Source organism: Trachypithecus francoisi, unplaced genomic scaffold (genome assembly GCF_009764315.1).
Source record: "Trachypithecus francoisi isolate TF-2019V2 unplaced genomic scaffold, Tfra_2.0 Lachesis_group2, whole genome shotgun sequence".
Classification (NCBI taxonomy): domain Eukaryota; kingdom Metazoa; phylum Chordata; class Mammalia; order Primates; family Cercopithecidae; genus Trachypithecus; species Trachypithecus francoisi.
The window spans coordinates 153,331,651-153,347,473 of record NW_022681465.1 but is presented as its reverse complement, the minus strand read 5'-3'; the positions used below and the strand labels follow the sequence as shown (position 1 = coordinate 153,347,473).

The following is a 15,823-nucleotide window of genomic DNA, read 5'->3' as shown; positions in this document are numbered from 1 at the left end:
ACCTCGCCCGGCTAGTTTTTTGTATTTTTTAATAGAGACGGGGTTTCACCATGTTAGCCAGGATGGTCTCGATCTCCTGACCTCGTGATCCGCCCGTCTCGGCCTCCCAAAGTGCTGGGATTACAGGCTTGAGCCACCGCGCCCAGCCTCAAATTCTTTTACACTCCATGGGGCCTGGATATTGGCTATAGCGCTGTCCAGTCACTAAGAACCCATCCATGAGGAAATCGTTTATGGAGTAGGGCTTCAACTCCTTTGTTCTGGATATTCTGCCCCATTGGTTCCAGAAATTCCCTCATACTTAGAACAAGTCATGCATTTGTGGCTCAAAAAGTAATAGTCATCTTGTGTATAACCTGGTGCAGCCACCAAGACCCCATGCCAGCATTTTATGAGGCTGTAGGGCAAGGGAACTTTGGTGATTGCCAAATAATGTGACAGTCGCACTTGCATAGAAAGAGAGGAATATGCATGATACCTCCAGGGAGGAGGGGTAGGGTCTCCTCACCCACAGGCTGTTCTATTCCAAGTGGTGCCTTGTAAATATTGGAGATGGTTTAAAATGGTACCATTCAGCAAACCAAGAATATATTTATATTGACCAATCCCTTAAGGAGAGTGGTTTGAAATTCATCAAAGTGACAAAGACTCTTTGAATTTCACTTGGATTGTGTTTGATAAACATTTTCCATGGAAATGTTATTGATTTCCATTCTCTCACTCTGCTTACATGTAACAGTTTTGGCTCCCTTTTTTTGAAGACGCAAGTGATTGTTTAGAGAAGCTGTAATTGGGTTTATTAAATTTTTTACTAAATGCTCTTAGAAATAATATAATGCATTAAATGCTTTGGAGCAACACTTGGAGTGGTAATTTGCACTCGCCTTCATTAAGTGTCAATGTGTCCAAAGAATTTGGTCTGATTGGGAGGTCATTAAATAGAAAGATTACTGTACCTAAATGTTGGGTTTGTGTTTAATAGCAGAAATGCTAAACTATAGACAGAGTTTCTGTCTTTGGAGGAAGTGGTGAAGTTAGATTAGTGGTGATTTTTTTTTTTTTTTTGAGACGGAGTCTCACTCTGTTGCCAGGCTGGAATGCAGTGCCGTGATCTTGGCTCACTGCAGTCTCCACCTCCCGGGTTCAAGCGATTCTCCTGCCTCAGCCTCCTGAGTAGCTGGGATTACAGGCACCTGCCACCACACCCGCCTAATTTCTGTATTTTCAGTAGAGATGGGGTTTCATCATGTTGGCCAGAATGGTCCCGATCTCTTGACCTCGTGATCTGCCCGCCTCAGCCTCCCAAAGTGCTGGGATTACAGGCATGAGCCACCATGTAATCAAAAATCACCCGGCTGGTGATTTTTTTTTTCTTTTTAAGCTTACTACATAGAGTTTACATGGCAAGCCCTCAGAATAGTTCATGTCACAGGGTAAATCCTCTACATAAAGTATGAAACATCGTTTTCATTTTCTTTGTGTGCAGCAGCCCTGCATATGCTGCATGCTATAAAGATACCCAGGGCAGAGTGTACAAAGAAGAGGCTCTATTGCTACACATTGTAGACTGAAGTTCTGACATCTCTTATGGAGAATGCCAATTGGCATCATTCCTGGAGGGCAATTAGGTGCCACACTTCTACTCTAAGCATACATACCTTTTAACTCAGCGATCTCATTGCTAGACATTTTCTCCAGGAGAGCGTCACAAGTGTTTGCCAAAATACCTGTATAGGGATGTTTTCTTCAACCAGAATGTCTAAGGAAAGATTGAATAAGTGAATTATAGCCCCTCCATCTCTTCAGTAGGATACTATGCAGCCATTAAAATGGACGAGGTAGATCTGTAGGGCCAGACCTAGAAAGGTTTTCAAGTGAAAAAGATACAATAGTGTCCATAATATAATTCCTTTTATATTCATTTACATATAGTTGTCCATATTTTGTATGGACTGTTGTGTGTGTGTATGATTTTTTTCTATTAGGAGCACACCTGTAAATCATGTATTAGACAGCTGTTCATGGGTACAGATTTGTGTATCTACTCATAGTGGACCTATGCTGTTTCCTTAGCTAAAATGATTTATGGTTTCAGTTAGTGTGGGCACAGCCTGTCCCCCTCTGTTAAACAGTGGACTCGCACCTCCCCCCATCAGGTTCAGTTGTGGAGAGGAGGCTGGGTGCTCTGTCCTGGGCGGCAGCCTCAGCGAGGCTGGGGCTTTCCTAGAGACAAGTGTTTCATGAGGGTAGAGAATATTACTTTGTTTAGCTTCCTGAAGTGGGGAATGTTACTCTAAAAAATGGCATACCCTTTCCTGGTTTAGGTTCATCTAAAAGAAGGCCAGGATGAATTCAAGAAAGTCTAGGTGGAGTGAAAATAAAACAAAAACAAAAAACCAAACCATAGAGATATCTAGACAAAGGTTAAAAAATCCTTGGTGGAAGTTTGAGTCGCTTTGTTTAATGAATGGAAAGGAATGCCGTACTTTATTGATTCTGAAACAGGGATGAGTCTTAAAATCAATGATATGAGAAAACATTGGTTCTTAGTTTTGTTATCAACACGCTTTCTTTCCATTTTATTCCTTTCCTTAGCAATGCAAGTTTCATCTTAACGGTATTGTGTTAGATCCAGTAAAAACAACAATTTTTAACCCAAAACCTTGTATGGTCGGCCTGCTCAGTACACTTTTTAGTTTGAATTATTAGAGTTTATATACTTTAAAAATGCTTGTGATGGGCTCCAAATCCATTTATTCTTGTAATTGGTTTAAATATCCCTCTTAAAATGTGTTTATGTTAGAAGTTTAATATGTTTACTCTTTCATTAGTTCATTGGTATAAACCCTGGCAAGTCTCATAATCTATAATTAATAGAGACCAAAATATGGTCTTAAATATATTGCAGTAATTTAGTTTTCCCTTCTCTAATAAGAATTCTTACTATTTCCTGGCCTTCTCTGGAAAGGTATTTTTTGTTTGTTTTGGTTTTTGTTTTTTGAGATGGAGTCTCACTGTGTTGCCCAGGCTGGAGTGCAGTGGCGTAATCTCGGCTCACTGCAACCTCTGCCTCCTGGGTTCAAGCCATCCTCCTGCCTCAGCCTCCAGATCTGCACTTGAATGGCTGCATAGTTCCCATAATTCACTTATCTACTCTTCTCTTGGTTTGCTTCCACGTTGTTATAGATGAGTTTGAGCAAACCCTTTGTGGTGGGGTTCCTAAAAATTTATGGTGTCAGGCTTTTTCCTTTGAGGTAAAGTAGTTTTGGTGTGTTGCCCAAATTCAGCTGTGTGACTGTTAGGAGCCACCCATCAGCTTCATAGGAGTCAGGGGTTTTCACCTCTAGGGACCCTTCAAATATCACAATAAGCCCATCTGTGTGCCATGAAGAGGGTTATTAAATAGTTCAAGTCATGCCTCAGGCTCCTCTAGAGGAGGCTTCAACCTGCTTTCCAGCACCTTCTCCTTCCCCTGGGCTGTACTGGCTTCTTGGTAGATTGTCTGAATATCATCAGCATCTCCTGGAAGGAGAGGGAAGAGGGGACAGTGGACTTTTGTTCTAATTTAGCCTTTCCTTTATTTGGGACATAGGGTCAGTGAAGCTAGAGGAAGAGAAGTTATTGATGCTTCTATGATTTTCTGCCAGGCTTACAGAACAACTAACTGTGTCTCAAAGATGGGCATGTCTCCTGTTTTTTTATTTTGTTTTGTTTTTAAAGCCTGGAATGAAGATTGTTATTCTTGAGGGTGATAACAGGTTTAGTTTGTCTCTGTCACTAGTCACTGGTCTCTCCAATGAAAATATATGTAAAGCTTTCAGCACTGTGGCTGGCACCAAGCAAACAATAAATGATAGATGCCAGCTTACAGTTACCACCTTCTCATAGAAGGCCTCCTTCCTCATTCAGCTTTTTGCTTGTTCTCCAGAGAATCACATTTTGGAAGATGTGAACAAATGTGTCATTGCTCTCCAGGAGAAGGATGTGGATGGCCTGGACCGCACAGCTGGTGCAATTCGAGGCCGGGCAGCCCGGGTCATTCACGTAGTCACCTCAGAGATGGACAACTATGAGCCAGGAGTCTACACAGAGAAGGTTCTGGAAGCCACTAAGCTTCTCTCCAACACAGGTACGGGAACTCTAGCTTTTCAGTGCTCGCACACGCCGCAACCTGAGTAGGGCAGGCCACCCGATTAGCCCAGCCCTGTGGTGAGGAAGGAGGAGTAGGGAACTCAGATTTGGTCTCATGGCACATTAGGCTCCTGAGAAGTTGGTCATAGCCAAATTCAGGCCTCACAAGCGTATTTTCTTCATGTGTATCTCATGAGTAATCACGGGACTAATTCTAAACCACTATTTAAGATGAATTTCTGAGTTTAATCTCCTATTAGTGAGTAAAGACTAAATTAAGGTAGGTCCCATTCTTAAGCAAGGCTTCAAGTTAGTCTCACTTCCAAGTTCTCAACCATCCAATCCCTCTGTTGCAGAGAAAAAGATGATTTGAGTCGTTGTAAAATACTGCATTTAATTTATTTCAACCATAAATACTCCTCACATAGGTAGAAGCAGAGGCTCTTCATCATAAGCCTCACCTCTTTCTGTCTAGCCGAGTGATTCAGGGAGGGTCAGGGGAATGACGCTACCTGCGTACCAGGACATCTGCTGTGCCTCTTTCTCCACAGTCATGCCACGTTTTACTGAGCAAGTAGAGGCGGCCGTGGAAGCCCTCAGCTCGGACCCTGCCCAGCCAATGGATGAGAATGAGTTTATCGATGCCTCCCGCCTGGTATATGATGGCATCCGGGACATCAGGAAAGCAGTGCTGATGATAAGGGTGAGTAACTGCATTTCAGACGTCTTAACAGCTTCTTTCTTATCATTTGCTAAACTTGAGTAATGCGTCATTCTAGAACTCGGCAGATGCGGTAGCAGTATATTAAAACCATGAATCTAAAAGCTGTTAGAATGAGATATATTTAATTATGTTGTCTAAAATGACTGTTAGTTGCAAGTTAGAGCCCAAACTTGGGCCAAGAAGAGGAGCTAGCCTGAGTTGACGATTTAATTTAGGACAAACAGTCTCTACAACATGAGGCTTCAGTTTGAGTTAGGCAGGAAATTATAGAAAATAATGGTTCTCAAGCTAGTATCAGAGAAGGAAGTCTTTTTGTAATACAGATTCAAGTTACTGTTCACATGGAGTGCCCCTCTCTTCAGAGGGGCTGCAGGCAGACAGGATGATGGAACCCCAGGGTGTTGGGGGGAGAAGCAGCCCCAGGTGATGCTCCTAGGCTCATGGCCAAGTGCTGAGCCCCTTTCCCCATAGCCAGAATGCCTGGAGGGCCTGTAGCAAGGGCAGAGGAGAAAGGGGCCTCTGCGGCGTCTGTGGTTGAGCTCCCGGCTTACCGTCCTGCTCTCTGACACTATTCCTATCTTCATTCAAGAATCATCCTTCCAGTCCCTGGGCATCTCAGTTTCTTGATGTCTTGTCCTCCTCCACCTCAGCCTCATGGCCATAGCTGTACCTCAGCTTTTGTCACTGCCTGCCATTGTCTTTGTCATCCCCAGCCGCCCGGTTCTATTGTTGAGGTTGCGCCCTTGAGTCCTGCAAACGCCAGCAAGCCTTTGAGTCCACTGTTGGGCCTTCAGTCAGTTGGTCCTCCCCGTTTGACACTCACTCAGCCCCTTGTGTCCTTGGTTCAGTCCTTTTTCAGCTTCGAGTCCATAGTTGAATATTCTTACTCCTCTGCCCTGCTGTTTCCTTACACTTGCCTTGCAAGGTGCAGTCTTAGCAAGATCCTGCTCTCCTGAGCACCGTGCAGGTGGCCACAGCCACGCCCATGGAGCCGCAGAAGCCGCGGCCATTTGTGGGCCCTTGCTGCCCTGCAACAGGTGCCCGTCCAACCACCCACCTCTGTGCCCCTGTCCTATTTGGCCCTCTTGCCGATTTCATTGAAGATACTGAGGCAGTTAGTACGGCCACCCCACTGCATCCATGCCCGTGTGCTCTGCCTTCCTCCTAGGACTATGGGCATCGCTATGGGTGCTTCTGGCCGAGGCCGTCCCTTGCATGTCCTTGTACTGGGGTCCCAGCTTCTTCACCCCCTGCCTTCTGTACCTTTCCCCAAGCCTATGATGATTCTCCCATTTTTAAGGGGAAAAAAATCTCTTGACCCACACCCCTTCTCAGTCTCCTTGGCTGGTTTCTCCCCATCTCCTCAGCCTGTGAAACATGGGTGTGGCCTGCTGGGAAGTCCTTGGCCTCTTCAGAGTCCTGTCTAGAGGCCGACTCTCCTAAGTTCCACACTTGCCTGTGCACCTTGCCTCCTCCCTCTCAGTGAGCTCCACCCAGGCAGCACATGTTGATAGTGACTCCGTCTTCCCTGGCTCATTCGCAGACCTCGGATCTTTTATTTCCCTTTTGTCCCATACCTCACATCTGCTTTATCTGTGAATACTTTTGGCTCTCCCTTCACAGTAGAGAACCTGAACATGTTCTCACCCTCGTCCATGCCACCTGCACCTCTCACCTGGGTTCATGCAGGTGCCACTCAGCTGGTTCCCCGTTCCCATCCTGGGTGCCTACAGTCTCATGAGCCACAGGGCAGCCAGAGCGATTTCTCTAAGCTTCCGTCAGATCATGTTATCCTCTGCGCCATCCTCTCCACAGGCAGCCACGTCACTCATTCTTTATGCTGGCCTACAAGGCTTTCTAGGACTAGAACCTGTCGCTTCTCCAACCTCATCTCCTGCTTATCTCCCCTTGTGCTCATGCGGTTCCAGGCAAGCTGGTGACATAGGGGCAGTGAGCTAAGCCCCCCTTCTGTGGCCTCCTTGCTATTCACTCAGTTCCCTGGGCCAACGCCCCTTCCCCACAGTCTCAATGCTGCCGCCCGCCCCGCCTTCCCCCTCCTTGAGAGCACCTTCTCATCAGACTTTTCCAAACACCCATATGGAATTAAAATCTCCCTTTATTCCTCTCTGCTTTCTTTATACACTGGTCACTTTTGATGTGTCATATAATTCATTTGCTTACTTTGTTGCCATTTCTTCCATTACAATATGCATGAGAGGAATTTTTATCTGTCTGTCACTTTGTATCTCTAGGGCCCAGAATGCTTGGCAGAGAGAGAATGAATGAATTGAATGAATGAATGAATGAATGAATGAATGAATGAATGAGAGTACTCGGTTTTCTTTGCAAGAACGGTTCTTGGGTCTGCGATGGGGTCCTGGGAAGGCAGAGATGATGTTAGGAGGTGGTCCTTTGAAAAGCCCCTTAACTGATTGATTGCATGCCAGTCCCGAAGGCATGTGTGACTGCAGCATTAAAACCGTCAGTGCTGGCATCGTGTTTTGTGTCACCAAGTCCATCGGCCTCCAGGACGTCACGCGGACATGCCGTCTGGTGCCACCTGCGTGAGCATCCACTCTTCTCACCTCATCAAGGGACAGGCCCAGCCTTTGCGCAGCACGCTCTTGGTGACTCCAGAATGTTTCTTGCATATCTTCTTGTTTGAACCTCACAGCAAGTCCTTGGGCTGCGCTTGGACTAGGTCCTGGTACAGATGAGGGACTCGCCTCACTGCCCTCCTGTCACAGGCCAGCCGGCTGGGCTGAGCGCCAACCCCAGCTGTTCTGCCTGCTGCCCCCTTACTGATAACTGCCAGAGGACAACATTATGTTTCAAGTCAGTAGCTAATCGTGAGAGGCTGGTAGTTGGTACAAAATAAGAATTTTATTTCATAATTAAAGCAAAGAGCTAGGACCAGTAATCAGTCCCTTGGGTATTTACTCAGCCCTTACCTGTCATATTCTCCCCTCTTTTCTTTTGATGAAAGTCAAAAGAATACTTTAAAATTGCCTATTTTTACTCCTCCAAGCAGCCTTGGTACCCTAACAGAAGGCTCAGTTATTTAATTTTCTTTTTGTCATAAAGTAGGAAAGTTAAACAGATCTGCTTAATATTATACAAAACACCTCTATTTTTAAGTCAGTACCTTTTCTACCCAGGACAGTTCTCATCTTTGTCTTAAAATACAGGTGTTGGGGAAGTAAAAACCTTACGTCACCGGGCACGGTGGTTCATGCCTGTAAACCCACCCAGCATTTTGGGAGCCCAAGGCAGGGGTGGATCACCCGAGGTCAGAAGTTCAAGACCAGCCTGGTCAGGATGGAGAAACCCCGTCTCTACTAAAAATACAAAAATTAGCCGGGCATGGTGGCGTGTTGCCTCTAATCCCAGCCACTCGTAGGCTGAGGCAGGTGAATCACTTGAACCCGGGAGATGGAGGTTGCATTGATTCCAAGATCACGCCACTGCACTCCAGCCTGGGTGACAGAGGGAGACTCTGTCTCAAGGGGAAAAAAACAACCTTATGTCTTACAAAGAAATAGTGAATTGACTCAGTGATAGCCATTGGGCCTCACACACAGTGAAGCCAGCGCAGGCCTGCTGTGGGCCAGGCAGCCCAGCGCGTGCACCAGTGAAGCAGAGGTTCGAGACAAATGCTGAGTGATTTTGACTTTATTCGTCATACTGTTCAGAATACTGCACATTAAAATCCAGAATTCTGGGCCTCCGTGCACCTGGCCAAGAGGCTCAGGGTGGCTGGGGGCTGGTGGCCCATGGCCCAGAGATGTGTCTGACTTGTGATCTCTGTCTTGGTGGCAGACCCCTGAGGAGTTGGATGACTCTGACTTTGAGACAGAAGATTTCGATGTCAGAAGTAGGACAAGCGTCCAGACAGAAGACGATCAGCTGATAGCTGGCCAGAGTGCCCGGGTAAGGAAGCGCTCCGTGGGGCAGTTCAGCTTGTGCTGCCGACCTTCCCTGTCCCCTTTCTCGTTTCCAGGAAAACACCCTCAGTATTCAGAACACCATTTCTCTCTGTCTGGCCGTAGACTGAAGTTAAACTAAGTTGTGGCACCTGCTAGTCACTTGTAGCCTCCTCAGCTAGAGACAGACCAGGTCCTGGGCCTCCTCTTCAGTGCCCTGGGGCTTTGGTTTATGATAGAGCCCTGGGTCAGGAAAGGGCTGAAATTTAGTCAATGCAGTGTTTGTTGAAAGGATCGTGAAATTTGAAAAAGATTGCTGCCTTTGGCCATCTCAATGATACCATGGGTATGAACTATTTAATTATTCATGGGTTTAAAAAAATAACAGTGGTACATTCAAGAAAGCCAGTCAGAGCCATTGCATTCATTTGAGTCATTAAATCTTCAATCAATAGCATTTATGTTTTGGGGAGGATGCCAAGAAATATTTCTAAGGAGTCTTTGATTTCACTCCTTGGAAATCTGTCGTGAACAGCGAGCACATCCCTGCCTTATGTCCTGCTCCGTCATGAGCACTTTGGGAAGCTGAGAGGGAGGAGCTTCAGCCATAGGTCTGTGGGCTGGAGGTGGGCAGCAGGCCTCCAGGTGCTGCTCGAGTATGGCCTTAGTGCTTAGCCCTCTTTCTTCAGGTGTACATTCTAAAGCCACTTTCAGTTCACCTTGAATAGCTGGAAATGTCCACCAGGGTTCAACCCCTTCTCTCATTTCTTGTATTTATTAAAGAATTAATAAGCAGGTTCTGTCCCTGCACAGTTGTGATTCCAAAGCTTCCGCATTAGCCTTCCACCCCTTGCTGTTGGCTTCCACACTAAAACTTGTGCTCGAAAGTGGGTCGGAAATTCAGGCTGCTGTAAGTGTCTGCAAAAAATGAGAGAAATAGCCCTTTGGGCAAAGTGAAATCTGTTAAAGCATTATCCTACCTATGCCATAGATTGCCTGTTGGAAATATTCTTGGCTAATGCACTCTGAGAACTTCATATTCTTTTTATGTAAGAGCTCTTTGTGCTTCTGATCACAGGCGATCATGGCTCAGCTTCCCCAGGAGCAAAAAGCAAAGATTGCGGAACAGGTGGCCAGCTTCCAGGAAGAAAAGAGCAAGCTGGATGCTGAAGTGTCCAAATGGGATGACAGTGGCAATGACATCATTGTGCTAGCCAAGCAGATGTGCATGATTATGATGGAGATGACTGACTTTACCCGGTGAGCAGCACCCTGGCCCCACCAGGCTGTACAGGGGCCACTTTTTTCCCTACAGGTCACCTGCACAGCAGCTCAGACAGCCCAAGCCACGGGGCTTTGTGGACATCTTCTGTTTTCTACTCATCTCCAACTGTGAGGGGTTTCACATACAATGATCCTTGTTCTCTCTTCTCAGAGGTAAAGGACCACTCAAAAATACATCAGATGTCATCAGTGCTGCCAAGAAAATTGCTGAGGCAGGATCCAGGATGGACAGGCTTGGCCGGACCATCGCAGATTACGTAAGTGACAGACCTGCCAGGTGGGTCTCCAAGCTCCTTCTGGGACTCAGGCAGCCCAGCCTGGTCCATTCAGGGTAAGTTTCATGGGCCACAGCACTTTTGCCGCCCGTCTCTAAAAATGGTTCTTATTCATCCCATCATAGATTCGTAAGGATTCTCCAGAGCAGATGTGGATGTCCTGGAATAATCTTCCATCACTTGTAGCCAAATTAACCTCTGCTGTTGTCTATTATGTCTCAGTTCCCTCTCTCCCCTCTGGGCAGGGGCCGAGGGCAGCCAGAAGCCATGTGGCCAGTGCTGTGGAAGGCTGGTGTGCCCAGCTGGGGCCAGGTTTCTTCATCCTCAGCACTGTGGCTCTCAGTCACCCTGCCGTCATCCCCCTATTCCCTCACACTGATAGGTACAAAAATATGGTTCCTATCACCTGGAAATTGTACAATACGTTTCATTTGGTGTTTTAAGCCTGATCAAGAGAAGCTCTTTCTCAGTTATAGTTTTTCTCTGTAGTTAACAAACCTCCCCACCATCTTCCCTGAAATATCCAAACTCTCAGCCTCATCTAGGCCACAGGATGTGTGAGACGTCCCTCCTTACTCAAGCCAAAGATTGTAAAGGCATCCTTGACTCCCACACAATCGGTAATAGGGCCTATTACTTCCATTAGCCAAATGTATCTCAACACAAACCAGTCTTGTCTTGTCTGCAGAGCTCCATAGCCACTTGGACTACTGTGGCTGCTCCTGATTTCCTATTCTTTCCTCTCTCCACTTCCTTCTGCATCCAGCTGCCAGTACTGTCATCTGAAAATGCAAATCACATGGCTGCCCTGCTTCCATAACTACTTAGAATACAGCTCATCTCCAGTATGGTCTGCAGGGTTTCAGTTCATACCAGTCTCTGTGGTGTACTTTGCTTGCTATGAACACTTGAGAGGTGCTCTGTTTCTTCCTTTGGGTAAAGCTTTCTAGGCTGGTCCTAATCTGGGAGCCTCTAAAACCCTGAGATATGGGGAGAGACAGGAACTGGGCAGGGGCCGCCCTTTTCTCTTTGACCATCCCCGACTGCTTTTTTTCTTGCTTTGCTTTACTCATTTATCCTCCACCTCAGCCTGCAGTGAGTGGCTTTTGTCATCAGGCCTTAATAACGCAAAGTGCTTCGGAGCAGAACTGTTTGTTTACTTAGCTCAAAACATCTGGACTTTTCTCCGTAGCCAGGCTCCTACTTGCTGAGCCAGCTTGTTCTCACCTTGAGGAGCACGGGCCTCCACCCTGCCATGTGGGGTGAGGGGATCCTTGGCCAGGGTGGTTTCCCTGCTGTCACGGGAGGGAAGTCAGCGGAAGGCTCAGAAGGCCTTGGCTGTACAACCAGTGCCGTGCGGCGCAGCCAGGGTCCCATGAACGACTTCCATCAGCTCACCTGCCTCCATCTCCAAGCAGAGTGTAGGCAAGGGCTGTGACTGCCTCAGGTAATTGGGTGATTTTGCTCCAGCAAGAGGACAGGAAGCATGTGAGTGCCACGCTGAACCTTTAAGAAACACCCATAGGGTGGGAGGTGCTTGGTCCAGGCCAGGGTGCTTGGTGCTAAGCCTGCTCTCCCTTCAGTGCCCAGACTCGGCTTGCAAGCAGGACCTGCTGGCCTACCTGCAACGCATCGCCCTCTACTGCCACCAGCTCAACATCTGTAGCAAGGTCAAGGCCGAGGTGCAGAATCTCGGCGGGGAGCTCGTTGTCTCTGGGGTAAGCACTAGCTGAGAAAAAAGAGGGCCAGTGGGAACGTGCTGACCCTTGTCAGAAATGAAGTCACTTCCTATCCACATACACACCTGCCCTGGGAATGTGTGCTGAGCAGAAACCCCAAGTCCTGTCCCAGCCTCCGCAGACCAAGGTCTGTCCATCATCTGTTCCCTGTAGAACTGTGACACGGGCGGGCCACTTCAAGGGCTGAAAGGCTGGCCACCTCCCCTTTGCTGGCCACTCACTGGGAAACAAACTTTTAAAAATCTTCCTTGGGACCGGGCGTGGTAGCAGGTGCTTGTAAGTCCCAGCTGCTTGGGAGGCTGAGACACAAGAATTGCTTGAGCCTGGGAGACAGAGGTTGCAGTGAGCTGAGATGGCACCACTGCACTCCAGTCTGGGCGACAGGGCAAGACTCTGTCTCAAAACAAAACGAAACTTCCTTTTCTTCCCCCAGAGAGGAATTAAGAGTAGACATCGATAGGAGGCTTTCTCGAAAGCCCTTCACCCCTCAGAGTGCTCGGGTAGCATCTCTTTCTTTTTGTCAGGTCACAGTTCTGAGGCCTTTCTCACCTAGGGCAGGGGAAGGAGGTTTGCTGAGTGGACTGGGGTCCACCGAGCCTCCGTGGCTTTTTTTAATCCCATTAAATTTCCTTTAAAAGAAACACTTCTTATATTGAACATATTGAGACCATTTGCTCATCTGCTTTGCCATAAACGTCCCTGTCTCAATTCCTGCTTCTCCTCCCCCACGTGCTTGTAGCTCTGGGATCACTCACAGTGGCTTCCGCTCTGAGTGAATAAACACTTGCTGGAGGGTGGGGGCGAGCAAGGCGAGGCTGCCTCATGGCTTCTTCAAAGGGTCTGAGGGCAGGTGCTTCCAGGCTATTTAGATAAGAGCAGCTGTTGAGGGTGTTCCTCAGCAACAGGCTGCTGCCCAATCCTCTGCGACCCGCCCAGGCCCTGGTCTTGCAGAGGAGTAGGGGCCCCCGCTTCAGGCACAGCCCACCTATGTCCACGATGCTGGAGGGCAGGCCTGTGCTTCTCACCACCCCTGTCTGCCTCGTAGGTGGACAGCGCCATGTCCCTGATCCAGGCAGCCAAGAACTTGATGAATGCTGTGGTGCAGACAGTGAAGGCATCCTACGTCGCCTCCACCAAATACCAAAAGTCGCAGGGTATGGCTTCCCTCAACCTTCCTGCTGTGTCATGGAAGATGAAGGCACCAGAGAAAAAGCCCTTGGTGAAGAGAGAGAAACAGGATGAGACGCAGACCAAGATTAAACGGGCATCTCAGAAGAAGCATGTGAACCCGGTGCAGGCCCTCAGCGAGTTCAAAGCCATGGACAGCATCTAAGTCTGCCCAGGCCAGCTGCCGCCACCCCTCTGGGCTCCTCAAGATCAGTCACTGTTCATCACTCAAATGAATTTGCTAAATACAACACTGATGTTAGATTCCACAGGGAAATAGGCAGACTGTGAACCAGTCCAGGTGGTGAATTTTCCAAGAACGTAGTTTAAGTTGATTAAAAATGCTTTTAGAATGCAGGAGCCTACTTCTAGCTGTATTTTTTTTATATGCTTAAATAAAAGTAAAAATTCCATAACCAAAGAGAATCCCACATTAGCTTGTTAGTAATGCTCTGAGCAAGCCGAGATGCCCATTCTCTTAGTGAGGGCGGCATTAGGGTTTGAGAGAAGAGAATTTGGCTCAACCTCAGTTGAGAGGGTGCAGTCCAGACAGCTTGACTGCTTTTAAATGACCAAAGATGACCTGTGGTAAGCAACCTGGGCATCTCAGGAAGCAGTCCCTGGAAAAGGAATGTTCCCAGAAAGGTCTTTAGAGGAACAAACTCAGTAAAACGTATTATGAAGAAAACTGATTACTCTATGACATGAAATGAGAATTTAAATGCATGGTTACAATTACTAATGTACGCTGCTGCAGGACATTAGTAAAGTTGCTTTTTTTAGGCTACAGTGTCGTAATCAGAACACACTTTTCTCCTCTTTCTTCCAGCTTCAAATGCAAATTCATCACTGGGCTCACTTCTAATAACTGCAGTGTTTCCCGCCTTGGGCTTGCAGCAGAAAACCTGACAAAGCAGTGCTTGCTAAGGCAGTAATTTAGACTTTACCTTATTTGTGATCACTATAGTGATTGCTGTAACTATAAGGCGTAACTTACCATCTTATATAAATTTTACAAATTTGAATGTTTTTTACACTAACTTTTCCCAATAAAGTCCACTATGAAACCACTACATCCAAGAGGCCAAAGTCGTCATCTCGTCCTTCAAGTGCTCACAGCATCTGTGGTGCTCTGGGCCCTCCCAGTGTCCCTCTCTTCCAGGATGGGGATGCCTGGAAGGGAGACTGTGGCTCTAGGCTGCACGGCTCATGCCAGCCCATCAGGGAGGGCCATGCCCCTTGTCCTATTGAGTGCCCCACCCTGCACCCCCACCTTGGGAGTTCACATGTCCATTCCTTGAGGTTCATGTCAACCTCGGAGGCATCCCTGTCTTCATTATAAATGTCCCCTCTCCTGCATCGTTCTTGTCAGCACACACACACCTATGATAGCGGCCTTCGAGATGAAAACCCCTTAACCCCATGATCCTTCCTCACTCCCAGCCGGCTGTCGCCTTGCTCCCTCCACCTCCCCTCGTCAGGGCGACTGCCTTCCACTGCCAGTGACACTGACAGTGGTCTTCAGACCTCATTATGCAAGCTGCCTGGGGGTGTGGTGGGGAGGAGGAGGACAAGGACTCCTGAACGCTGCTAACTCGGCTTCCAGGACACCCCACTCAGGTTCTGCCTGCCTTAATGGGGGCTCCTTCTCCTCTCCTGGGGCTGAGAGGGTGTGTCTGTGCCCACCCTCCTGAGCTCAGCCAGAATCTCGCACGTAAAGACATCCAAATGCCGACTTCGCCCCAGAGCCTGGCTTTTATAACCGACTGCTGCCTCACGCTCCATTCGGATGTCTAATGAATCTCAGACTTGACCTGTCCAAACTGCTTGCCACCTACTCGCCACCGCCCATCCCCATATCCTCGTATCATACCGTTTTCCCCATGTCACTGCCCTTCCCCTCCTTCCTCTATGCCAAATGCCTCAAAATCAAAATTCTTAGGTGGTTCTATAGTGCAATGGGCTTCTAGTGACAAGAAATCAAAATTCTGATCTTTAAAATTATGCATAATTTACCTGTTACCACCTGGCCTAAGCCATCCTGCTGTTATTGCTGTGTAGCAAGTTGCAGCTAAAGCAACCTCACATGGCTCCTGAAGGTCAAGAATCTGGGAGCAGCTCAGCTGGATGGTTCTGACTTGGGGTCTCATGAAGTGGCCAAGATGCCAGCTAAGGCTGCCATCTCTGAGGGCTTGACCTGGCGAGGATTTGCTTCCAGGCTCACTCGCGTGGCTATTGACAGAAGGCCTCAGTTCCACACCGCACGGCGCCTTCCACAAGCAGCTCACAGCTTGGTGGTAGCTGGCTTCCCCAGAGCAGTGATCTGCGAGCGGCGGCCAGATGGAAGTCACGGTGTTCCCTTAAAACCTGATACGGAGAGTGATTCCCCATCACGTCTGTATTCTGCAGGTCACGCAGACCAAGGCTGGTCCACTGTGGAAGGAAAGGACGAGGTTGCCAGTGCCCGGTGGTGGGTGGCCACAGCCAGCCTTCCTGCCAGTGTCTGCCACGGCAAAGTAGTCCCTGTAAGACAGGTTAGCTCAGGTCATTCCGAGCTCAGACCTTCCAGCAGCTTCCATG

General features: G+C 47.9%; 1 protein-coding gene across 1 annotated transcript in view; it reads left to right on the top strand.

Annotated features, from left to right (window-relative positions):
* Positions 1 to 14,316, top strand: part of CTNNA1 (catenin alpha 1) — a 179,832-nt gene extending 165,516 nt beyond the window's left edge. The window contains exons 12-18 of the mRNA XM_033181077.1: positions 3,929 to 4,129; positions 4,683 to 4,834; positions 8,675 to 8,785; positions 9,857 to 10,038; positions 10,214 to 10,319; positions 11,921 to 12,055; positions 13,122 to 14,316. Of these exons, the coding sequence (XP_033036968.1) occupies positions 3,929 to 4,129; positions 4,683 to 4,834; positions 8,675 to 8,785; positions 9,857 to 10,038; positions 10,214 to 10,319; positions 11,921 to 12,055; positions 13,122 to 13,409 (1,175 nt within the window). The 3' untranslated portion in view covers positions 13,410 to 14,316. The remainder of the gene's footprint in view (positions 1 to 3,928; positions 4,130 to 4,682; positions 4,835 to 8,674; positions 8,786 to 9,856; positions 10,039 to 10,213; positions 10,320 to 11,920; positions 12,056 to 13,121) is intronic.
* Positions 14,317 to 15,823: the final 1,507 nt, after the last annotated feature.